Source organism: Protopterus annectens, chromosome 2.part2 (assembly GCF_019279795.1).
Source record: "Protopterus annectens isolate FY-2018-M chromosome 2.part2, PAN1.0, whole genome shotgun sequence".
NCBI classification, from domain to species: Eukaryota; Metazoa; Chordata; order Ceratodontiformes; family Protopteridae; genus Protopterus; species Protopterus annectens.
This window is the reverse complement of record NC_056730.1, coordinates 734,191,398-734,218,639: the sequence shown is the minus strand read 5'-3', so window position 1 is coordinate 734,218,639 and position 27,242 is coordinate 734,191,398. Positions and strand designations below refer to the sequence as shown.

At 40.0% G+C, this 27,242-nt stretch overlaps 1 protein-coding gene across 1 annotated transcript in view; it reads right to left on the bottom strand.

Annotated features, from left to right (window-relative positions):
- Positions 1-27,242, bottom strand: part of TTC37 (tetratricopeptide repeat domain 37) — a 2,356,248-nt gene that overhangs the window by 189,377 nt on the left and 2,139,629 nt on the right. The window contains exon 37 of the mRNA XM_044064132.1: positions 20,617-20,772. Within this exon, the coding sequence (XP_043920067.1) occupies positions 20,617-20,772 (156 nt within the window). The remainder of the gene's footprint in view (positions 1-20,616; positions 20,773-27,242) is intronic.

Sequence of the window (27,242 nt, the reverse complement as noted above, 5' to 3'; positions counted from 1 at the left end):
TGCAGCCATCGTGCCCAATAACTGAAGAATCTGTCTGGCAGGAACTCGAGATTTGGGTAACAAATTTAGAATCTGTGATTGTAGAACCTGAATTCTTTCTGATGGCAAAAATGCCCGCATCCTTTTTGTGTCTAATTCTGCGCCTATAAAGGTGATACGCTGAGATGGCCGCAGCACAGATTTTTCCCAATTGAAAGTGATTCCCAGCAAGAGACCCAAAGTTACTGTGGCCATCAGAGCCCGAATCAGTAGATGCTCGGAGGTGGCAGTGAGGAGCCAGTCGTCGAGACAGGGAAACACTTGGAATCCTAGACTTCTCAGGTGAGCTGTCACCACTGCCAGACACTTGGTAAACACCCTGGGGGCTGTGGTGAGACCAAAGGGCAGTGCACGAAACTGGAAATGACTGGTTCCTAGGCGGAAGCGTAAATGACTCCTGGACTCTTGACGTATCAAAATGTGATAATAAGCGCCCTTGAGGTCTATGAAGCACATCCAGACATCCTTCTCCAATAACGGGAGAATGGACTGAAGGGTGACCATCCGGAACTTGGACTTCTTCACAAAATGATTTAATGAGCTTAGGTCCAAAATGGGCCTTACATCCCCTGTCTTTTTTGGCACCAAAAATAATCTTGAGTAAGTTCCTGATCCGATCTGGTCGGCGGGGACGAGCAAGATGACCCCTTTGCTTAGCAGTTTTGAAACTTCTACGGCTGCTAGATCCGGTTGACTGGGTGGCACGTCCGGGATTCTCCTTGTAGGAGGAGGGGGCTTGAAAAAGGGGATGAGGTAGCCTTCGGTTACAATGCGAAGCACCCACTGATCCTTGGTTATAGATTCCCAAGCCTGTGGGTGTTTCACAAAACGACCCCCGACTGGCTCCGGAGAAGCACAGCCGGGCCACATCCTAGGGATGTTGAGGGTAGGAGGAACCACGAAAGGAATCGCGGTCTCCAGAGTTACGGGGGCCTCTGCCACCTCTAGGGCGGCGTCTTCCTGAATCCCCCCCCTGCCTCTGGAGGGGGGATCACTCGGAGTAGAGAAGAACTTTTGGGATTTTCTGAACCACATTTTCCCTCCTCTCTGGGCCTTGGGGTAAGGTCTAGAGGGAGCGGAAAAACGGGCCCCAACGGCAGTCAAGGTCTTGCCCTCCTGCTCGCACCGAGTAAGTGTGTCCTTCACCTTGGGCCCAAACAAAGAAGACCCATCAAAGGGGGCATCGGCGAAGGAAGACTTAAAGGCCTCCGCGAGTGGACACAAGTGTAACCAGGCTTGTCTGCTAAGAGCCACTCCTATGCCCGCTGCTCTACTCGCCCCTTTGGCTGCATATGAAATGAGCCTCATGGACGAGTTGACAATAGAAGATAGGGTAGTCATCTGGGCGCCTACGGTCTGGGCTAACGCCTCAGGAAGATTACCCGCAAGAGACTCTCCTAACTCCTTGAGGAGGTCCCTTTGTAGCCTTGTAAAATGACAGAGCTAGTTCAGCGACCGCAGGGTAAAGGTCGCTGAAGAAAGGGTACGCTTCCCGTACCTATCCATGCTCCTAGAATCCTTATTAGGAGGATGAATAGACGTTGAAGCCTCTGCCACGTCCTGCTGAGTGGCAGATGCCACCACCATAGCATCAACTGCAACACCCTTAGTGAGGAATTCCTTCTGGGGAGGGGCTGAAAGAACCTTATAAGGTCTGGCAGGCACCGGTTCCACTGTATCAGGATGTTCCCACACCCTCCGAGAGATTAGATCTAATAACTCGTCGAAGGGTGGAGACACCCAGGAGGAGGAGGGCTGGGCCCCGAAGGCCTTGAGGAAGACTGACTCCTCAGTGGTAGGGGCTTTGGATTGCCAATCGCCTCTCTGTCTCAAGATCTCAAGGATATCCGAGAAGGAGACGTCAGCCGAGGACGATTTTGGGGACCCCTCCGCATCATCGAGGTCAGTATCTGAAGTGACGGACTCATCTTGGGAATCAACGTGTTTCCTCTTGCACAGTTTCTTCCTTGGGGGTTCATCCGAAGCAGATTCAGAAGGACCCCCCCGGAAGAAGGGAACCCTCTAAGGGGGTATCCTCAGGCCCCGGGGCCCCACTGTCATGGGAAAGAATGTCTCCAGAGGCACCAGTACCCAAAACTTGGGACGGTGAGGTAGAAACCTGCTGAACCGGCAAAGTCATGGCCAGAGCACTCCTTATGGCCTCAAAAGCAGGACCTCCAGACTCTGCAGAGGGCACTTGCTGAGAGACCACGGCGGTACAGGGAATACCTGCGGCCGATGCTCCGAGGGGAAGACTGGGCATCGAAGAGGCAAGCTCCACAGTGTTACCCTCGGTCCCCGCCAAGGAAGACCCAGTACCAAACCCTGACACCGAGGACAGTGTAGGAATGAAGGTCGGAGCAGAGAAACTCTGAGGGGGTCCCTGCTCCGACGGGACGATTCCGCTGCGTTCTACCAGCACCGACTCCAACAGCTCCAAGGGGGTCGGAGGAGGAATCAAATGCACGGAATGGGGAATCGGCTCCGAAGCCGAGTGGGCTGGAGCCGAGATTATTTTAGTAAAAACTGGGGACTGGAACAGCCTCTGGATAACCCTATCGAAATCCGAATCTGACAACCTAGAGGATTTGGAGGAAATAGACTGGGGTCGAGAAGACTTCTGCCTCGGCTCCGATAAAACAGGGGATCAGCTCCGAAAGGGTTCCAACACTATCGGACCTGAGACTGGAACCGTTTGTAAGGGTGTCGGCGCCGAAGGCGGGTCCGGGGCCGAGGGGGAAGAGTCTGAGCTGCACACCTCCAAAGGCTCCGAGACCAAAGGAGCCGAAGTAGGTGATTGGCCTCTCGATGCACTAACCTGCGGCTCCGACATCAATGGAGCCGAGGAAAGAAGCACTGAGGCAGACCCTTCAGCCATCGGCTCCGAAGCCATTGGAGCCGAGGAAGAAGTCGTCGATCCATGTTTCTTAGATGTCGGGTCCGACGGACTGGTCGGAGTCGACGATCTATGCTTCTTGGGTGTCGGGCCCGATGGACTGTTCGGAGCCGACGATCTCTTCTTTTTAGAAGCTGGAGATGAAGCCAACGCTTCCTCAAATGAAGGCTTAATAAGACCTCTAAGTATCAGCTTGTTTTTTCTTTCCTGTAGGACCCTGGAAGAAAAAGCGTGACAAACACTGCAAGTGTCCTGTAGATGTTTAGGCCCTAAACAGTATATGCAGACAGCATGGCTGTCTGTAATAGACATTTTATAATTACATTTAGCACATTTTTTTAAATCCTGATTTCTGCTCCTTAGACATACTGAACACAGTAGAAACAGGTAACAGATAGCTAGAATACACAGAAGTAAACTAATATATGGGCTAAAGCCCTCTAACTTAAACGGGCTTAGCCCGATACAACAGGTAAAACAAGAAACTATATCAGTCACACAACAAGAAAATAAGCACACAATAAGGGCAAAGGTCCTCTAACTTAAACGGGCCTTGCCCAGTACACTAGAAGCTTGAAAAAAATATATAAAATTCTAACTTTCACAAAAACTGACCACAAATGCTCACAAAGCTGTTAAAACAGCTGTTTGTTCAAAAGCTGACAGAAACCCTAGCCAAAAAGACCAAAAAGGTCAAGAAAATACACTTAGCTCCAGCCAAGTCAAGACCACGTCCAGCTTGAAAAGCGGCAAACGAGATCTGGGGAAGCAGGCGTGGTGCATTCTGGGATAAGGGGAAGCCCAGCCAATGAGAGACTTCGTTCTAGTATATAGTGGCCGAGTCGGAGCCGACGGATCGGCTCCGAACCCATCAGTTATGAATGTAGGCGAGATAGGATCCCATTACATCTGTACAAACTCATGTTTACAGTAGATGCATTCAATGGATCTAAGCAGATAATGCTTACATTGCTTGGATGTTGAAATATTTAGAGAAGGATGAAACATATGACTATATATATATATATATATATATATATATATATATATATAGAGAGAGAGAGAGAGAAAGAGAGAGAGTATATAAACAACACTTATCTCTCTAGCTGGATGAAACAAAAGTCAAGAATCAATGTAGTTATAAAAAGAGAAACAAACCTTCAGGTAGGAGAGAAAATTAAGGTTAAGGAGGACAGAGATATAAAAATCCCATTGGTCTTGATATATTTCCCACTGATATATATATATATATATATATATATATATATACATACACACAAAATGTGAAGTTGATTATGGAAAACATGGTGGCATTCAGGCAAGGCATGTTACTGATGGTGGACCGGGACTGGAACATTGTGATTAATGCATACAATATATCCAGGAAGCCAAGGCTTTGGAAGACGCAAGTGAAACAAAGTTTTCTGAAAAGTATTTTTAAATATTTTTTCTAACAGATGCTGCTCAGACACAAGGAACAAGACAATGCCTGGGAGAGATTAGACAGATGTTATAGCACAACACAGAATTACACAGTAATTTGGAAGCTTCTTGCTTACCCTACTGCAATATCAACTCATGTATCTATCGAAATTAGGTTACAATATTATGTACTTATCCACAGGAAAAGGCACTCTCACTTTATTTCCCGAACAGGAGAGAAACAGCACTGCAAGAAAATCTAAACAACTTCTGTAGTGAAGGTGGGAAGTACATAAATGATGGGATAAGTGCAAAAAAAGAGTAACAATATAGATGAGAGAGAAAATACACAAATTGTGGGCACTTTCAAAAAATAAATACATGCAAGGAATTAAAAAAAATACAAAATAAGAAAGGAATGTCAGACAGACAAATAGTGAACCAACTGAAAACAGCTAAACAGCAAATAGGAGAATGTCTGGATAAAACCAATGAAGTAGGCCTGTAGCTAAAATTTAACTATACTCTGAAAAGCACCAAAATGATACCACTTAGACTGAGATAGCAGAAGGCTAAATCTCAGGTCACAAAAAATGAAGAACCTGGTACCTACTAAAATAGAGGATTCTGGTAGATTAGTCCTTGTATACTGACATTTAAATCTCAAAAAAAAAAAAAAAACTATTATTGTGCTCATATATTCCATAAAATGTTTAAGTTCTATTTCATCTCCTTCACATATTATGAAAGTATCATCAAGGTAGCATAAATAAAACTATAAAATCTTTTTAAAGGGGCTTTCTAAAATGTCATTTTCCAATACCATATGATATTGGTAAACATCGGGCACATATAGCCCCCATACCAACACTCTTTTTTAATGGTAAAATTCACCTTTGACAAATAAAATTGTTTTCTAAAACTATTTCCATCATGAGCAGTAAATTCATATCTATATCAGTAAGATTTTAATACTTTGCAATTGCTTCACAAAACAAATCACGACCCTGCTGATGATGTATACAAGACAACAATTATCTCATTATCAGCTGTCAGAAGCAATATTGCCTTATCTAACTGATATGTACATAAATACTCTAAAAAGTACCAAGCATCATGTAGAACGTGAGTCTATTATCTAAAAGTGTTTTAAATTATTATTAATAAACAATACTACTAATCCTTCTGTTTTTCAAATACCAGAAGCCAATATCAGCCTGTATTGTAAATCCTGTGATCGCAAACAAGGCTGGAATAATAGGGGATTTCACACACAAACATTTGTTCAGTTGTTTGTCATTAAAACCTTACAGCAAAAAGTCTACTAACCACATGTCAATTTTGTTCTAGGAAATATTATTGGCATTCTCGGAAACCAATTCATGTGTCTCCTTGTTTAAAATGTGACAGTATTTTACTAACAGAGGGGATGAGGAAGTGATGGGTAGGTATGGTGTTAAGGAGAGGAATGCAGAAGGTCAGATGATTGTGGATTTTGCGAAAAGCATGGACATGGCTATGGTGAATACGTATTTTAAGAAGAGGGAGGAGCATAGGGTGACGTACAAGAGTGGAGGAAGATGCACACAGGTGGATTATATCCAATGTAGGAGGGCCAGTCTGAAGGAGATTGGAGACTGTAAAGTGGTGACTGGGGAAAGCGTAGTTAAGCAGCATAGAATGGTGGTCTGTAGGATGATGTTGGTGATCAAGAAGCGGAGGAGGAGTGTGAAAGCAGTGCCAAGGATTAAATGGTGGAAGTAAAAAAAGGGTGATTGTGAGTTCAGGGAAGAGTTAAGACAGGCACTGGGAGGCAATGAAGAGTTACCGAATAGCTGGGTAACTACAGCAGAGCTAGTAAGGGAGACTGCTAGGAAGGTGCTTGGTGTGACATCTGGACAGAGGAAGGAGGACAAGGAGACAAGGTGGTGGAATGAGGAAGTATAGGAGAGTATACAGAGGAAGAGGCTGGCGAAGAAGTAGTGGGATTGTCAAAGAAATAAAGAAAGTAGTCATGAGTATAAGGAGATGAGGCACATGGCAAAGAGAGAGGTGGCGAAGGCTAAGGATAAGGCATATAGAGAGTTGTATGAGAGATTGGACACTAAACAAGGAGAAAAGGACCTGTACTGATTGGCTAGACAGAGGGACAGAACTGGAAAAGATGTGCAGCAGGTAAGGGTGATAAAGGACAGTGAGGGAAACGTACTCACAAGTGAGGAGAGTGTGTTGAGTAGATGGAAAGAGTACTTTGAAGGGCTGATAAATGAAGAGAATGAGAGAGAGAGAGAGAAGGTTGGATGATGTGGGGATAGTGAATCAGGAAGTGAAGCAGATTAGCAAGGAGGAAGTAAGGACAGCTATGAAGAGGATGAAGAATGGAAAGGCTATTGGCCCAGATGACATACCAGTGGAAGCATGGAGGTGCTTAGGAGTGGCAGTGGAATTTTTAACCAGATTGTTTAATAAAATTTTGGAAAGTCAGAGGATGCCTGAGGAGTGGAGAAAAAGTGTTTTGGTACCTATCTTTAAGAATAAGGGTGATGTGCAGAGCTGCAGTAACTACAGAGGGATAAAATTGATCAGTCACAGCTTGAAGTTATGGGAAAGAGTAGTGGAAGCTAGGTTAAGAAGGGCGGTGATGATTAGTGATCAGCAGTATGGTTTCATGCCAGGAAAGAGCACTACAGATGCAATATTTGCTCTGAGAGTGTTGTTGGAGAAATACAGAGAAGGTCAGAAGGAGTTGCATTGTGTCTTTGTGGACTTAGAGAAATCATATGACAGGGTGCCTAGAGAGGAGTTGTGGTATTGTATGAGGAAGTCGGGAGTGGCAGAGAAGTATGTAAGAGTGGTACAGGATATGTACAAGGGTAGTGTGACATTGGTGAGGACTGCGGTGGGAGTGACAGATATGTTTAAGGTGGAGGTGGGATTACATCAAGGATCAGCTCTGAGCCCTTTCTTATTTGCAATGGTGATGGACAGGTTGACAGATGAGATTAGACAGGAGGCCCCGTGGACTATGATGTTTGCAGATGACATTGTGATATGTAATGAGAGTAGGGACCAGGTTGAGGAGACCCTGGAGAGGTGGAGATGTGCTTTAGAGAGGAGAGGAATGAAGGTCAGCAGGGCTAAAACAGAATATATGCGTGTAAATGAGAGGGAGGGTAGAGGAATGGTGAGGATGCAGGGAGTAGAGTTGGTAAAGGTGGATGAGTTTAAGTACTTGGGATCAACAGTTCAGAGTAATGGTGAGTGTGGAAGAGAGGTGAAGAAGAGAGTACAGGCAGAGTGGAATGGGTGGAGAAGAGTGTCAGCAGTGATTTTTGACAGACGAGTGTCAGCAGTGATTTTTGATAAGACGGGTACCAATAAGAGTGAAAGGGAAGGTCTACAAGAGGGTAGTGAGACCAGCTATGTTATATGGGTTGGAGATGGTAGCATTGATGAAAAGGCAGGAGTCAGAGCTGGATGTGGCAGAGTTAAAGATGTTAAGATTTGCACTGGGTGTGACTAGGATGGACAGGATTAGGAATCAGTATATTAGAGGGTCAGCTCAGGTTGGACAGTTTGGAGACAAAGCAAGTGAGGCGAGACTGAGTTGGTTTGGACATGTGCTGAGGAGGGATGCTGGGTATATTGGGAAAATGATGCTAAGGATGGAGCTGCCAGGTAAGAGGAAAAGAGGAAGGCTTAAGATAAGGTTTATGGTTGTGGTGAGAGAGGACATGCAGGCGGTTGGTGTGAAAGAGCATGATGCAGAGGACAGGAAGAAATGGAAACAGATGATCCGCTGTGGTGACCCCTAATGGGAACAGATGAAAGAAGATGATGATGAATCATGATAATCAACTTCCACCAAACCCCCCCCCCATATCAGTCAGAGTTTATATATATTTCAATCATAAAATTAATTACTCATATAAAACTCTCTTACTTCTTTTCCACAAAGTCTTTCAAAAATTGCTAAAACAGGGCTGGGTGGGGTAAAAGTACTCTAACTACAATGTCTTTACTTACTGTTCTTTGAAAATATAATTTCAAATTCAATTTTTTTTTATTAATGTAAATACAAACACAGAATACTAGATGACTTGCGGCATCACTAAGGATGATCCTAGAGAAATGCCTGTAGGTGTAACTAGGGTTTAATGGGAAAGCACAGAGGAGAACTGCAAGCAGTGATGGTTCATGTTCTTGAGTTTCGTGAGGCTAGATTACTACAATTATTTAATTTAGAGCTACAGACTAAGCAGATACCAGAGTTATAAAAGGAAGCTATGGCAACACTGATCACTAGGAAAACATCACAGCCTTCCTTCGTCATATAACCCAGTATCAGCTCTATATCATGATTATAAGCTTTTTATGTGAACAGTAGTGAAGAGGGTAGCAAGGTTACTTTCAAATGTGAAGGCTAGTGATCAGTATGGTGTTAATGCAGGTAGGCAAATCTTTGGTAATATTTTAAACTCTGCTTCATGGCTGAAAAGAACACAGCAAGAAAATAACCCTTTAGTGATACATACATACAAATATTTCAAGCACGGGCATTACTGCTCTTCTAGCTTGCCTATATACCAGAACACTTGTTCCCATAATAAGTATCCAGGCTGTTCTTAAAAATATCTAAACTAGTACTTGCTTTAATGTAACTTGGTAGTCTGTTCCATGCATCAGCTACTCTGTCAGACAACCAATTAGTACATTTCTCATTCCTATAGAATCTTCTACATAGGTTGTCTGATGATTCTCTAGTACTTTTTGTTAACCCCAAACGTTCCCAGAGGTAGTTGTCACTAGATGCCATATACTGAATAAGATCTCCTTTTAGATATCTGTAAGAGACACTACACAATTTCAGATATTTTAGGCTGTCATAATAACTTAAATTTTCACATCCATGGATACCCTTGGTATATTTCCATTGTACTCTTTCCAGTTTATTCATGCTTGTTTTCCTGTAGGGTTTCCATATTGTTATTCCATACTCAAGTTTGGGTCTAATGTAACTAACAAGCAATGACTTGATTATTTTTGATTTCCTAGACTTTATAAATATTTTTATATAACCTATATTTCCATAACTATCGTTAACCAACTGGTTGATATGATTAGAAAAATTCATAGCTGAATCTACCCATATGCCCAGGCCCTTAAATGAGTCTCCAGTTTCAATCACTGTGTGCTGTATTAAATATTCACCTTTCAATTTATGCCTACCAAATCTCATATGCTTAGTTTCTGATGTATTTATCAGCATATTATTCTCCTGTGCTCAAATGGTCAATTTAGTCAAGTTATTTTGCAGACATGCCTTATCTGTAACACATGTAATCAGTTTACCCAATTTCAGGTCATCTGCATATAGACTGTAGAACATCTCAGATGAAAAAGTTAGGTCTGGAAGATACAATCTAAACAAGTAAAGGCCTAATACAGAGCCCTGTGGGATACCCTGACTGTAACCAAGGATTTTGCCTGTCCAGTTGCTGTATGATACTTGCCATGTCCTATTTGTAAGCCATGCAGCTATCCATCTTATCAAGAGTACATCAATACCTTGTTGTACTAATTTATTGATCAGTGTTGTGTGTATGACCCTGTTAAATGCTGAAGTTAAATCTATACAAATTACATCACAGCACAATTTCTCATTCATAGCTATTATATTGTTATAGAACATCATATTACAGGTGTTAATAGATCTGTTTTCAACATATGCATGCTGATATATGGTTTCAAGTCCCAACCTATCCAGTTCTGACAATAACTTATCCAGTATTACCTTCTCCATTATTTTTCCACAACATGAAAGTAGACTTAAGGGTCTATATGACTCTGGGTTTGTCCTTCTCCCCTTTCCCTTAAAAACAGGTTTAATAAGCGCATGTCTCCAATCTTGAGGAATCTCCCCACATTTATATGACCTAGTGAATAACAGATACAATGGTACTGTAAGTTCTTGCTGAAGTGTTCTCAGGTCATTGTTACTAATTCCATCTCCTCCCTGTACTTTGCTTGGATCCAGTTTGTGCAGTTCTTTCTCAATATAATCTAACTTGATTCCAGTATCTGGGGTTACCTGGATGTTACTAGGACAAATTACCACCCCTTTTGTGGAACCAAACTATTTTGCATACGATTTTGTAAATATATCTATAATCTGTTGTGTCTGAGAATAAATTTTAGAATCTGCACACAGTTTATCAGTTTTTGTGTCTTTACTCCTTCCACATCTTCTGCATCTATAAAATGTTTTCCTATTATGCTCAATATCTTTATATAACTTTTCTTCAAATTTTTCTTGATCTTGTCTCACACTATGCTTAATCTGTTTGTCCAACTTTTTATTTCAGTTTTCAAAGTTGTAGCTTGACCTCTTCCATTTCTTATAGTTTTTGTCTCTCACCTTAACCAGATATCTTGTTCTTATGGAAATATATCCGCCTGATGTTGTATGCCTAGATCCTGATATTAAACATTTTTTGATTGTTTTGCACTCAAACAATTTCTCTTTCAAAACTTTCAACCTCCCATATGCAGTTTTGCCAGTGAACACCTCACTCTAGTTAGTTTTACATAGTGACTGTTTTGCTTTCATATAATCTGTAATTGACCTTCTGTGCATCTGCTTAGATTTCAGTTTGGCAGAATTATTTAGCAACAAATTAACCTTTATAACCCCATGAGCACTGCACATCAATGGTGGTAAAACTTGACTTAAAGTTACAGTAATCTCTTTGGGAACACAAACAATGTCTAGTATGGTCAGTCTCCTGGCAGTTTTTTTTTTTTTTTTTTTTTTTTTACAAATCTGAAACAATTGTTCTTCCTGAATAAACACTGAGAATAATTTCTTTACTAATACTGTACAGTCAATATTATTCCAGTCTGTTTCCAGTAAATTTAAGTCCACAGCTAATATTATTCTTCCCTCCTGTGTTTCATGTAAGAAATGTATGAATTCCTCTAGGTCATCTGCACTTGACTTTGGTGGTCGATATACTCTAGCAATTGTTATATGTTCCAGGGTTGTCTTTATCGGCACAGTTACGCAGTCTATACTGTTGGTGTTATCACTGAACATGTAATAATCACAGGTCTCATAGCGATCTTTAATCCCTATCATAACACCTCCACCTGACTTTTTATTACACTGTCTGTCACAGTAAGAACATTTATACTCTGACAGAATTGGTTTCCAGTCATTGTTCTTTAACCATGTTTCACAAACAATAACATCAATCTTGTGGGAAAGCAGCAAATTTTCCAATTAAAATTGTATTAATTAAAAATATTATTAATGCTCCTAGCATTAACAACCATCAGAGAGGCATCAAATGTTATCTGTGGGCTGATAGTGTGTACCATCAGAGAGGCATCAAATGTTATCTGTGGGCTGATAGTGTGTCTCGATACACAAAAGGCCTTTTAAGAGGGTAAGAGTGGCATTATTTAATATATGTGTTACTGGCCTTTGTATCTGTTGTGTTATCATCATAATCATTACTACTTTTACTACTAATATATATATATATATATATATATATATATATATATATATATATATATACATATACATATATATATACACACACACACACACACATACATATATGCACACACATCATATATTTATGCATAGACACTGTAGGTTAACAAGAACAAAGTATTTCCCTTTTGAAATGGTTGGATTACTTGAACCTACTATCAAGTGAAATATTAAAATGTATATATTTGGCTAAATCAAGAGCAGCAGGTATCTGGTGTGCTTTGGTCTCTAGTCATATCTATACGGCTGTTAGTACTATCATGCTAGGAAGAAAGCAGTGGAGAACATGGCAATTCTGACAGCTTCACAGGGAACTGTGCGTGTATATGAGTGAAAAGAATAACTTGTGTGCAAACAGATACCATGGATAAGGGGCACTGGAAGCCACCATTGTCACAGCAGAAAAGTCCATTAAGGGATACTGAAAAGATGAAGAAAAAACCTGAAAGATGACATTCAAAGATGGAAAAGGTTATGTTTAGAGTTGGACCAGAGAGTAAAAGTAGCACATATGTTTGTGCTACCTCTATTACTATGTGCATTGCTGGCAGAGATACCAGGAAATGTTGTAAAGTCAGTTAAGAATAATGGAATTATTTAAGGGCCAGGGGTAACAAATGACTAGCTTACACTACGCTAACATTGCCCAGGGGAATGTGAGAAGCAGAACGTTGTTGACCTGGAATTACATTATGAAATGGTGCAGCTTATGTTGTTGCACTTTCTTTCACTTTGGAAATATAAAGTAGAAAATGAATAACAGAAATAGAAGACAATTTTAAAAGGTATGGTGAAACACAGGCTAAGTTTTATTTTATTTTAATCTGTTTACCAGGGTAATGCACTCATCAATACTGTCAAATTTCAGGCTTAGCCAGGGTAAAATACAAAACATTTCCAACATACACAAAAAATATAGAAATGTAAGCAACAACAAAATAGTTCAGAGAAGCCAGACGGCATAATGGTTAAGGTCTTCACCTCCCATACACTAGGTACATGGTTCCATCATGACCTCCAAGCTAATGACTGTTTAGAGTTTGCATGTGCTCCCTGTATTTCTTTGGGGTTCCTCCACATCTGAAAAACATGAGTGTTTCCATCTCAAGCTCACCTAAGAATAGAGCTGTGTGCACCATCACTGAATGTACATGGTGTCCTATAAGGGGAAAGTGTCGAAAAGACCAATCATTTTGGGCTTCTACTGTGTTGCACAATATCATCAAAGACAGAAAAACACAGATCACACACTGCACATCATAGCATGGCTAGCTGCTCAATAGTGCAAAATATGGCTCTAGGTGATTTGGTCATGTTGACTAATATCGTCAAAATGGTCATGGGTATTTACTTGTGATAACTGAGTTGAGGACCTGGCCTACTCCAACCTATGCTAATGCTGAGAGGTGTGTATGGGCCCCTATTGGCTAGTCTGTGCATGACAAAGCCCAGCAGCCCTGCGGAAATAAGCTACTGGCTGGCTGGTGTCCAATTGCCCAGCTTGGGTTACCTGGGACAGCCCTGTTGAGTGAGAGTTGGACATAAAACCAATCAACCTGTCAAACACAAACTAAGAAATGTTACACTCAATGTAGGTACACTGACAAGATGAAACTTGGAAGTGGATAACATGATGGTAAGGAGGAGGCTCGACATCCAATATATCTAGTGAGCAAAGCCACTTAACTTGGATCCACATTCTACTATTCAGGAGGACAGATTAGAAATGGTGTGGGAATTGTGGTGAGGCTTGAGAAGACAGTTAACTAGAATTAGTGATAGACTCATGGCAATCAGACTCCAATGTAGTAACAGAGCAGTATTCATAATCTCAGCCTATGCCACAAGGCAGGGTTGTGATAGCGAGGAAAAGAGAGCATTCATGCAGTAGTTGCAAAATCTATTAGAATCTATCAGACAAAGTAGGACAACAGGAATTGGTGATGACAATGGGTGATCTGAATGCATATATCAGGACAGATAGAACAGGACAGGAGAACTGCCATGGGTGGTGCAACAGGAATAAAGAAGAAGAGATCACTCTAGACTTCGGTCTGGCAAATGGCTGGATGGTAGCCAACACATGGTCTCAGAAAAAGAGAGGGTCACAACCAACTTCATATACAAAAGTGGCCAACATGCAACTCGGGAAGACTTCCTCCAAAGTAAGAAAGGGTACTAAAACAGTCAGCCCACAGCAAAAACCACTGGTTGCCACGGTATATTGCAAGCAGTAGTCAGAGAAGGCTCTAGGGTCAACAGAGACCAGGCTGGCTGGACAGAAAGCACAACATTTCAAGAAATTACTCAAGACTCTAGTGAGTCAAGAAGAGGAGAAAATAGGTGGACTTGAAGAAAAATGGCAGTGCCTTAAAACAGCATGTGTAAGAGCTACAGAACAGATATGAGGTTGAGCCAGATATGGAAATAAGGTACAGAAGGAAAGCTGGTGGTGGAATGCTGAAGTTCAGGAAGTCACCAAAAGAAAGGAGGAGTGCAGCAAAAGTGGGAGATAGAAAAAACTGACAAGGCTAGGAAGGAATACTGGTTGTCTAACAAAGAGGCTAAGACAGGAGCAGGAATAGCAAGGAAAAAGACACTCTACCAACTTCTGGAAAGTGACTCAGCATATAGCACAAAGAAATTCTATCAAGTTGCAAGGCAAAGACAAAAAGATACACAAGATAGTCTAGACACCTTTCATAAGGGATGTCAGCAAAAACCTGCTCACCAATTCACAAAGCATCAAATTCAGATGGAAGGAGTGCTTCTAGCAACTACTGAATGACGAAAACCCCACAGAAGCTGTACTACTCCAGACAAAGCCTAAGGTCAGAGAAGAGAAGGAGCCCACCACAGAAGTACGGCAAGCACTTTGGCAAATGAAGTCAGGTAAAGCAGCAGGTTTAGATGGGGTCACAGCAGATATAATCAAGGTGTTGCGTGAGAAAGGGGAGAAATGGTTCCTGAGGGTACTCATAGCAGTATGGAGAGAAAGGTGTATTCCAAGCAACTGGAGAATAAGCATACTAGTGCCTGTGTTCAAGAACACTGTGGGCAGTATAGCGGTATCAAGTGCCTATCACACTGCATGAAAGTTCTGGACAAAGTGATTGATAAATGAATACACAGAGAAGTATAAAGTCTGATGGGAGATGAGCGGTTTGGATTCAGATCAGGACGCAGCACAACAGATTAGATGTTTGCAGTGAGACAGATACTTAAGAAGCTAGAAATGAGGAAGGAATCAAAATGGGCATTTATTGACTTGGAGAAGGCATATGACAAGGTCCCAAGAAAACTAATTTAGGCAGTCCCACTGTATTTCAAAGTCCCAGAAATACTGGTAGAACTAGTGCAAGCTATGCACAAGGACCCAATGGCCAAGTACGAACAGATGGAGATGGAGTCTTACAGAAGGGTTCCTAGTGGGAGTAGGCGTACATCATGGTTCAGCTCTGAGCTGACTGCTATTCATACTGGTGATGGACTACATTAGCAAACAGGCTGAAGGGGGCCAATCAACAAAGTTGCTGCATGCAGATGATGTGACATTACAGGTAGACTCAGAGCAAGAACTTCAATAAAGAACATGTGAAGGGAATATAAAACTGAGGGCACATGGGAAGAATCTGAGTACATATAAGACAGATGCAATGGCAGCAGATGGGAAAAATAAGAAATTGAGAACTGAGAAAGAAGGGAAAACAGTGGAACAGGTTAACAGCTTCAAGTATCAGGAAGGGGTGGTTGAAGAGAAGGGAAGTCTGAATGAGAATGTCAAAGCTAGAATCAGAGGGGCTGCAGCCAAATGGCACAGTGTGTCAGGGGTACTGCATGACAAAAGAATGCCAAAGAAGTTTAAAAGTAAGGTGTACAAAACAGTGGTGTGACCAGTACTAGTCTATGGTACAGAAACATGGGCAGTAAAGTTATAGCAGATGAGGAAGCTGGAGATGAAGTGTCTGATATAGGTGGGAGGATGCATACTGTAGGACAGAAGAATTTGAAGGAATAAGAACATAACAGCAGAAGCCAAAGTAGCTCCAATTGCAAAAAAGGTCAATGAAAACAGATTACAGTGGCTCAGGTACATGTGTAGGAAAGCAGAAGACAATCTGGTGAAGATGATTTAGGACGAGAAGAGGGCAAGAGGAAATGAGGGGATCCAACAAAGAGGTGGCTGGATTGTCCGAGAGAAGACCTACAACAGTGAAGCATGACTGATGGAAAAAGTAAGAGAGTGGCACTGAATAGGGAGAGATGGTGACAACACCCCAACCCCATGTAAAAAATGGGGGGGAAAGGAGGTTGATGATGATGACGAACAAAGTAGTTCAGACTAATTATACAGGAAACAACTGCTTACATACATTCTAGTGAACAAGCACAGTGCAATGTACAATTAAGGAGAGTGTAACACACAAGATGTAAGTTAATTTCTAAAGTGGTTCAATCTTCAGTAAATCTTGAGAGAGAAGAGACTCTGAAATTAGACTATATGTCCAGTGTTGAATCAGGAGCATTTGGTTTGAATTAAGAAGTGCTGTTTGAGTTGCATTTTGAATTTGGAATAAGTGTCAATTTCCTTAATGTCTATGGGGAAAGCTTGCCAAAGGGTAGGTGCCTGGGAAAAGAAAGCATGTGCAGTGCTGTGGAGGTTGGTTCTAAGGGTAATGAGAGTTGGTATGGCTTGTAAGAAGTGTCTCAGTTTGTATAAGGAAGTATATTCATGAAGTCTAGCTGCAAGGGAAGCAAATGTATGGAGATGAAGCAGTCTGTAGAGCTGGGATCCTAAAAGTATGTTATATCTTTGTTTTATGTGTAGCTATTTGGCTTTTTCTAGGATGAGACAATGAAGCTCACAAGAGGGGAGCTTGTGATAAATCGGCAGAAGCTGTCAGAGATGGTCTGGAGTGTGACAATATTTTTCTTGGAGGCAGAAGCAAAAATTGGGAGCCCATATTCAAGCTAAGAAAGGAAAACTGCTTTGCCAATGGCTGCTCTTGCTGGTTGGGATAGGAAATGGAAGATTTTTTTGGCCTAGAAGAGGATGGAGTTTATTTTGGCTTTTAGTTTGTCTATGTTAAAATGAACGTTTAGTGACTGATCAAACCACAGTCCTTGGCATTTGAAGGTGGAGGTTGTCTCTATGGAATAATTCTGTATGACAAACATAGTTACAGAGTTAGGTGCTTGGTAAATTTTCTGTGGAGTTCCAAAAAGCACAGTTTTGGTCTTGGTAGGGGTTGAGAAGTAGTTTATGGTTTATGAGCCACTGGCATTGAATACTGGTGTAAGAGTGACCTGATCGATAAAAGACCATGTCATCATTATAGAGGATATGTGGGAGATGGTGGTCACAAGGAGTTTGTTAATGAATATGGAGAAGATGAGAGAGATAAGAATGGATACTTGTGGTACACTTTTGGTAACAGGTGCAGGCACTGAACAGGAGGATCTTACTTTAACTCAAGTGTCTGTCAGTGAGGATGTTTTTAAACCAGGGAATGGCATCTGGACTAATAGCAACGTCAATTAGTTGTTTGGAGAAGATAGTGCTCAATGAGATCAAAGGCCTTTGTCAGGTCTATTAATAGGGCAACTGTAAAGAGACCACTATCAGAGTTTAGCAAGACATCATCAGTTAGTGACCAAAGTGCTGTCACAGCACTTTGTCCAGGCCAGAATCCCTGTTGCTTGGAAAAGAGCAGGTGGTACTGCTAGATATATATAGAGAGAGCTGGGTGCAGATTCTTTCAAGAAATTTGCCCAGAATTGGGAGGATGGATATTGAGAGATATCCTCTAGGTTGGTTTGCTTTGTGAAAGGTTTAATTAGAGCAGTTTTCCAAATATGTGGCATGGTGCTGTAAGTGCAATAAAAGGAGAGCTAGACTACACAGTTAAATAAAATTTGGGTTTTATGAGAAATCTGTTAAATTCAGAAGAAATGTAAGAGTGAATGAATGCACTAATATCAATTATTGACAGTACAGAAAAAGTTCTTAGAAACTGGAAGAAAAGAGAATACAGTAAAACACCAACAGCAATTCAAGTATGAGAAGGAAAAGGTCCTCTTAAAGGCAGATACAGCAGAAACATGGACTTCTGGGGTATCTGAAAACAGAGTTTAAGGGACCAATTAGTATGATATGAAGTCTGGGATTGATAGATCTTTTATCAAAATATACATTTCTGCAGATATTGCTATTAGTGATATAAGTCAGGGGAGAATATCAATATCCACAAGATTACTGAGCAGAGTATGTATAAGGGATTAAAGGGTTTAAAGGGTTTAAATCTTAAAGAGAAGTTACAGAGTGAAAGAGCTTTGAAGGAGGAAGTAGATAAAAGAACATGGATAATATATGCCTAATGTTAAATAGGTTACAAATTTGCACTGTTTTGGGGAATTTGCAAAGACAAGCTTCCACAAATATTAAACACCACACAAACCGAGAAAGATATTCCTCAAGCCAGAGGTGAGAGGTGGGGACACGGAAACATAATTTTTGATTATTTGCAAAGATGTAAAGTTTTAAAGATGAATTACAACTGAGTAACAAAATGGAAAATCACATATCTTCTTAAGTTAGGCGCTAAAAAGGCTTTAACTAGGAAATGGAAATTTGGGTAAATCACCAGAAGGAAGACAGAGTACTAGTTTGATACAGGAAATAATTACTGCAAAATAGGATGGCAAACAGAATATTTTGGAAGAATATTTTGTTAGCTGGCTACCTTGGCAAATATGCAGGCACTCAAAGGAATGATATACTTGAAGGTTTGGGATAATGTAGGAGTGGGATAGTTGGCAAGTATAATAAATATACAAGGCATAGTTAACATCACTGGTAGGATGGCATACATAAAATGGAAATAATGTGTTTGTTGTACACAACTTTTTATCTTTTCAGACTTAACTGTTGTGATTTGTTTAATGATTACAAGGCTATCTGTATAACATTAATAATAGGACATGAAATGTTTGAGATGCTGATGAGAATTAAGAACTAATAAAAGAAGCATTTGAAAATTTGGGAAGAGAAGGTATCAAAACTCTATCCCAAAACAAGAGTGCTGTGCAATGATACACAACACTGATACATCACTGTGATAAGAGTTAAACTGTAATATGGTAATTGTAAATTTGGAAATGGTTCCCCTTTTCGACCTGATACTAATTATATGTGATGCTAAAGTTCATATAAGTAAAAAAATAATGTACAACGTCCTGGTAAGCTGTACTTAGACTGTGCAGCTCCCCATAAATTGCTCTGTAAAACAACAGCATAAGAAGGAAAGTGATCCTCCCTCCATAAAGGGACGAAAACAAAAGTTCTGTGGCTGCCTTTCAGACTTCGTTCATTCACTAAAGAGGGCAGAGATTACCAGATGTTGAGTGAAATAATAGTCATGATGCTGAGTATTGAAACGTACATGACTGCATATATATCCAGTACACAACTATCATGAAACTAAATCCTAATGCAGAACTAAAAACAATGGTAAGGTAAAATAGCTACAACATCCCTGGATAGGAGTTTTACAGGATTCTTGCTTTATGCATTTAATTCCAACAATAAAGCCAGTCAAGATCAAGCCTAGCCATTTGGTGGTAAGATCCAGCAAAACTCTCATCCTTGACAGATATATAACGTGTTATATTTAATCTTTCAGCATTTATGTAAAGCCACCTCATAAGACAGGATGCATTTCATCTTGCTAACTCAGTGGTCTCTCATTCTACTGGCCCCAGGGCCAAATGCTGCCCTTGAGTGTGCAATGTACAGACCTCAAGATTTTCTTGATGGTTTCCACAAGTGAGTAGTTTATAAACAGCAAGCTCCTTAGATGTAACAACTGCTCTGTCTTGACTGATTACTGTTCTAATTTCTCCTTTACAATTGGTTCAGCTGCATCACTGTACCAAGCCAATGAAGGACTAGCTTTCTGGAGTGTTTCATCATTGAAGTGGTCCAGTCACTGGCACTGCGGACACTGACACCCTGCTGCCAGAATGCAGAAATGAAAAACTAAGAGGGCTAGATGGTTGGTTTTGCGACTGCATTAAATATATTTGTAGTAAACAATGCTAAAGTTAAATAAAAGAAGGCAGTTTGGTCAGTAAGCAGGCAGACAGGAGAAACTAAAAACAAAAACGATATGTGTCAGGAACAAGTAAAAAAAAAAATAATTCATATATTTGGTGTGACAATTGTTTTGTGATCTTGGTAAATAATTAATAACAGAGCATGTGGATTGAATGACTCGGAGCTCATGATAGTGATATAAATGAAGAACAGCATTACTAAAAGGAATCTTGGTGTTCAGTTTGGTAAATGCATGCAAATATGTAAACATGCAAAGTAAGCCACCGATGGTGAAAGTGGGATCATATAATTTTTTACATTAATACATCACTACACTCAACCAGATATTCTTAATGTATGCATCAGCCCCCCCCCCCCCCCCCCCCAATGCATGCATGAGTATTTGTGGCCTCCTGATACAGCGGGGAAAGGCTGGTCCTGTATGATTTGTGTTTAACATCCCGTCCCTAAATGGTTTTCCTGCTAACTGCATTTATTTTGCATAATGCATCCAGTCCCCTTTGGATAAGGAATGTTTTTTTTTTTTTTTACAATTAGATGCGTTAATAATGTATTCAACAGGTGAAAAGAACAAAGACTTACATGCCAAGCTGATACCGAAGAGAAATTGGATTTGACAGCTTTCTTCAGTTCTTCTAACATGCTACCAGACAGTGGTTTACCAGACTGAAGGAGTTGCTCACAGTGGATCTGCTTCTTCAGCAACAACAAAGAGTCGTTGGGATGACTTTTCAAAGCCTAGCATGTATAAATCAAAGAAGCAAAAGTTACAAAACATAAATCAATGTAGTAAATGACTTTTCACAGCTATAATTTGTTTGTAAACATGCCAACAATTTTTATGTGACCTTTCATAAAGTGAGAGGTCTGAATCAGGTACAGCATTTTCTAATAAACATGCCAAAAATATAACATGACACACTGTCTTTCCTAGCTAAAGAGTATGCTGTTATTCTTTATTTATTTGTGAGGGGGAAAAGCAGACATCCATGCCTCAGATTTGACTTTGCATTTTTTTTTTTACATCCCTCCACAAGTACAGGACATACTTGCCTAACATCAGTGCGCCCCACAGCTTGTAAGAAGATGCTCAAGTTACTCACTTACTTACTTTATTTATTTGTGGAAAAGCATGCAGAAGTGTGCCTTGCTTAGGATAGCATCTAAGCCCTGGTCCTACGTCTGTAGAGTCAATAAGGACCTCATCCTTATCATCCTAATTCTTTCACATGCAAGGTTAGGGTACAACTGGCATGGAAAAGAGAAGGAAAGGTCACAGCAGCCAAACTGTGAGCCCCAGCCATTGGGTTTTTATATCTCAGGAGGGATCCCTATCAGATGATTGAGTTTTCAGAAACTCAAAATTCATATGGTTGGGACCATATGACAGAGTTTCCGAAAACTCAAACATAAAAACACACAAAAAAAAAAAAAAACTACCTTTTGCAGTGGAGCAAGCCCCCCCTCCACACCCTACATCCCCTGCAAATTGTATACATCAACTCTGAGATTGCACTACAATGAGGAAAAGGGTAAATTTCCCGATCTGCGCTATACAGCAAGTTTTCAAAAACTCATTCATATGGTCCCGACCATATGAATTTTGAGTTTCTGAAAACTTATCAACTGATAAGAATCCCTTAAGGTAAGAACCCAGTTGGCAAAAGGTGGGAACTTGAACTGTAGCAGTGATCTGCTTTTACGATGAATTGTACATTCAGCTGTACATTACTCATTCTGGGATCACTAATGTAGCAGTAGTATTCTTTTTCCAGGACAGAATGTTACAGCAGCATAATGGAATTTCACCTTGGAAGAGGTTACAGTATGCCTTGCAGGAAGAAAGAGGTATCCAAGCATAAAATGTCTGAAGAAAATAGATGCCCTGAGTCTACACACTTCTGAAGAATGCAGCTGTAGCGACTGCTACTCTAAAAGAGTGTGCCCTGACTATGCCTCCAAATGGTTTGTTGCTAGAATCCTACGCAATGAGATACACTTATCAAACCATCTGGAAAGGGCCTGCTTGAAGACTGCCTAGCCATTTTGCCTGTCATAAATGAGATAAACAGCTGGACTACTTGTCTTATAACCTTGGCCTCTGCAGTGTAATATCTAAGCTGCCTATAACTATCATGAAAGAGAAAAGAAAAATTCTTTCCATTTTGTCTGGGGCTTAAATATGGAAAAGGTAGGCAGCTGGATAACCTGGTTAAATAACAGCACACAGACCATCTTAAGCATAAAGGAGAAGTTATGGTTCAAAGCCTTACTCTGCCTTTGTGGAAGTTCCATGTCTATGAGGGCTTGCAACTGTAACACTCTACTGGCTGATGTCAAGTTCATGAAGAACACAATTTTCCAGGAAAGGAACCTGAAGGCCACCGATGTACTGGGCTCAAACAGCACCAAGGTCAATCTTTCAAAAACAAAATTAAGTTGCTTCAAATGTAATAATCTATACAAATCTTGCTTAAACAAGCAGTGCACCAACAAAGAAAGATCCACTGAGATGCATGCCATAATGGTCAAAAGATATAAGACATCCCTTCTATTCTAAACACTGCCAAATACTGCTGGGACCATTCAGCTCTGTGGCATAGAAGGAGGAAGCCCTTCAGATGAACAGGAGAGGATGGATAAATGGTTGTCACAGACTAAAATAAACTGATTGATCCAGTCAGCCAAATACCCCCAAACAAGCAGGGACTTGGAAGGCATTAGAATGGCCCAGACTGGGGACATGGGCCTGGTGCTCTTAAGCTGGTGACTGCAGCACTCACTGGCATGTAAGTGACTGCAAGCAGATACACAGGGAGGGTATGACACTCACTGGTGACAGGGACGCTTATTGTCAGCAACCAGGAGTGGGAACAACTTCAAAAATTATAAAGACCCTCATTGCTGTGATGCAAGAAAGGCAGGTCACCTCCATGGTTAGGTAGTTGATAGTCTTTCTGGTTAAATTTTGTCCTTGTGCTGGGAGATCCTCGGCAACAAGGGAATTAATAGGCTCAAAATCAAAATGGAAGGAGACTTCCAAGATGGCTGCACACGGAGTAACAGCTTGTTTCTAGCTCCGCCAGTGTGAAAATAGAAACTCAGCACAGAAGGCTAGTAGACTTGTGTTTTGGGGTAAATTTCAGTAACTGCCAAGTAAGTGCCCTGCCTGGATGCCAAGAATACAGAAATATAGAAGACCTGTAAAAACATCAGCTACAAAAAGTGAGGAAGAAACACTGACTGGGGAAAGTTCTGTAGCTGTTCAGCAAAAAGCAATGCAACCTTCAGACATGACTTCAAATAACCTACAGGAGGATAGAAGACAGCTGCATACAAACCTGGTTAAACTAAACAAAACACTAATGGAGTATATCAACACAAACAACAAAATGTTGGAAAAAATGGAAAAAGCTTTAAACAGATATTCAGATGAGATGATAAAGATGCAAAAATCAGAGGCTGAAATGAAGAAAAGGATGGCTGAATATGAGACTGTTCAGGAAGAGATGTTTCACAAAATAATAGAATTAGAGGACAGAGCATGTAGGGAAAAACTGAGATTTTCAGCTATATCAGAGAAGCTGGAAGGAACACACTGCATTAATTTTATGAAAGCACAAATAAGCAGCTGGACTGGTATTCCACAGCAGGAGCTGCTAGTTGAAAGGGCACATTGTGTGTATGCTCCAAACGTAGCTATAAGAAATCAACCGATACCTTTAATAGTAAAGATGCAATCCTACCAGCAGAAGGAGTGGATTCTGACAAAACTGTGTCAGAAGGACAAAATACTAAAAGTGGGAGACAGCAGAGTGTTTGTGGAGAATGATAACTCACTGTACACCACGCAGAAGAGGAGTAAATTAATTCCACTATTCAGGAAATGTTGAGACATGAGTGTGAGATTTAAACTGCTGTATCTGGCTGTCCTTACAGTATTCTTCCCTGGAGGGACAAAATCATATTTTGATGAAGTGCATGCTAAGGAGGAAATACAGAAGTCTGTCCAACAATAAGTGAGCTGTGAAACAGGAGGAGAGTCTGCTTCTAGTTCTTCTCGTAAGAAAGACCAGAGAGAGAGACTGTACCTGTGAAACCTTTTCCAGTATTTCAACGGAAAACATTGGAGAGAAGGAAGGAAGCATGAGAGTTGACTAGAACAATTGCGAGTATGTTGGAAATGAAGCAGAAACAGGATTTGGACAATGGAGATGAACAGTAATAAAACCAGTAACTCAATGTGGGATTACAATGTAATAATATTTGAGAAATATGATAGAACAAGAAAATCTGAAAATATTGGACTTTTTTTTAAATTTCTTGGATTTGTGGGCGACTCAAATATGACCTACTTCTTATCATTAATGTTTGGAAAATGCTTTGGGGAAGGGATGAGGGGAGAAAGCTAACTGTAACCAAAGAAAACATTTGCTTTTCTTAACAGTACTGTATTTGTGGTTTATGGTTTTCTTTGCACACTGTTTTTAAATATAATGGGTACTGTAAACATGTACTGCTGTTTTTCTTTTTCTCCACTCCTCTCTTTCTTCTTGAACTGTTTTGAGAGATGTAGGCAATACAATGTAAAAAAAAAAAAAAAAACAAAGCCTGGTTAAAAAGGCATAAAAAAGTTGAAATTAATGTGCTTTTTTTCATTTTTGCATGAGGAAATGACTATTACCTATGACCTTAGATTGATTAGTTATAAGAAAGTACAACTAAATGAAAAAGAATATTGAATATTATGAGGCTTTTTTATCAAGCAAATGCATGTATACTTAGCAGCAATTGTGGAGCTGGTCTTCATGTTTCCATGGAAACAATCTGATAAAGAGAAACTGGCTATCTGGTTCTCATGTCTCCATGGAGATAACCTGATGGTGGAAGGGGATTGGCTGAGGGAAAAGAAAAGAAAAAATATAAACTGCCTAGGACATAATGTTCACTGAAAGCAATCTGGGGTTTTCACAGCTGGGAGTACTTTATAAGACAAAAACAATTAGACTTGTAGTAAAGTTTTCTCAGTTTTTCTTTTTGAAATGCAATAGGGATACTAATATAAACAGGTGCTTTTTTGTTTTGTTTTTCTTTTTCTCCCTTCTCTCTTTTTCTTTGTTTAGTTTTAAGAAATGTAGGCACTGTGATGTAAAAAAGGGGGTGAGAGGAGAAGTGGGGGAGAGAAGAAAGGTCTGGTTAAGAGAGTATGACAAAAGAAAAATCAGTGTACTTTTTCTCATGCTTGAATAGGGAAATGACTGGGTTAAGACCCTAGCAGCTATCCAATAACAAGTTTATTACAAATCATGTAAATGAAAAGGAATATTGACTATTATAAGGCTTTTTTCTGGTAAACAAGGTACCTGTAGCAGTTTTGTGTCTGGTTTGCATGTCACTAGAAGACAATTTGATAAAGAGAAATAGCTTGGAGAAAGTTTTTACTAAAATCATTCAAGTGTTTTCTCAGCTGGGAGAGATACAAGACAGACAAAAATCAAATAGCATTTACTAATAGCCAGGCTGTACCATGCATCTCAACATGACTAACCTTTTTCTATTTGGTTAACTCTAGCCCATAAGTATGGCTATCAACTTAGAACTTTTGTTCTCATTAGGAAGCAAAAACCTCAGTATTTGAAGATGTACATAATTGTGTGTTACCATTAAGTTATAGTTTTTTTTTTTTTTGGGGGGGGGGGTGTTTGTTCTGTTTGAGTGCTTTCAAAAAAAAGTTATGTAAAATGTGGCATAGGCTCAAATGCATATGACAAGAAACAATTGTATAAAATACCAACCTGCCGAACAGTATATGCATGTAACATAAACATGGGAACTAGACATTTAACAAAAAAGCAGTTATACATAAAAGGTGGTAATAATAACTATATAAGAAAATAATGCTTTCTGTAATGTCTTTCAAACTAAATGGTCTTACAGACAAATATAATAAAGAAAGAGTAATGAATTATATTAAACAATATAAAGTGCAAATATCTGTCCTACAGGAGACATACCTGGAAAGAACTGAACATATGAATTTGATAAAAAAAAAAAAAAAAAAGGTTTTCAGGATGGTTATTCAGTGGACTATCTGGAGCAAAGGTAGACAGGAGTACTTATATTAACTGCCAAAGGAGTTCCAATAGTGACAGAACAGGAAAAAAAGATAATAATGAAGATATATAGTACTAAGGGGCTACTGGCAAGGGAGGAGGATTACACTGGCATGCAGTTACATTCCACCTCCTGTGAAGGCAGTGCTGCTGAGGTGTTGGGAGGTTTTAATAAATTTTGTTTTCTTTGGATTCTGGACGTTTTGTCGTATATATAGATTTTTATCGTATGTTTGGTCATTTACCATACATTCCACCTAAAATTGCTACAATGGAGCTTAAGAAAATTCTGGAAGAAATAATCAGCTTTCAGCAAGGAATATTACTTATAATAGGTGGAGACTGGAATTTGGTTTGCAGCAGTGAAGATGTGTGTGTGGTGGGGGCCTAGAAAGGAAAATATAACAAAGGAGGGTAGATTTTTGAAGAATTTTATGAAAATGTTTGGCATACAAGATGTGAATTCAGTACTATGAGTTTGGAGTGAATTTACATACTATTCTCCAAGATACAAAAACTGGGTAGGCTAGACAGAATTTATATCTCATAGGAACATGTGCATTTAATTGACGGTCTTGAAATGCACCCAATAACAATTTCAGATCATGCACCAATAATAACTAAAATAAAAATAAGACAGTGGTACTTTACCACCTATTGGCTGAAAAGAGAGGAATTTAAGGAATGTGTTTTGGAATTAATTCAGGAGCTACTAGGGAAGATAGAAATTTCTTCTGAAAATATAGCTAGGGAGTGGGATAAAATTAAAATGGACTTTAAAACTAGGGTGGAAATAAAGGAAAAGAAGATATGCATAAGACATAAGAAATATTTAGTGGGGACTGACAAATGTTAAAGTATTGCAAAACAGGAAGAATCTTTCAAAACAAGAAAAAGAGCAACTGCAGAATGCTATACAGAAAATAAGGGATTAGCTTGATAATATGCATGAGTTTTAAAAGACTGCTGTTAAGCAAGTGGTTTTTGATAATAATTCTACAGCACAAAAACTTTTAGCGCAACGACTCAGGTAACAGAAAGTGGAAAGGGCTGTCACTAAGCTTAGGGAGCGCATAACAAGGAAGATAAGCAATC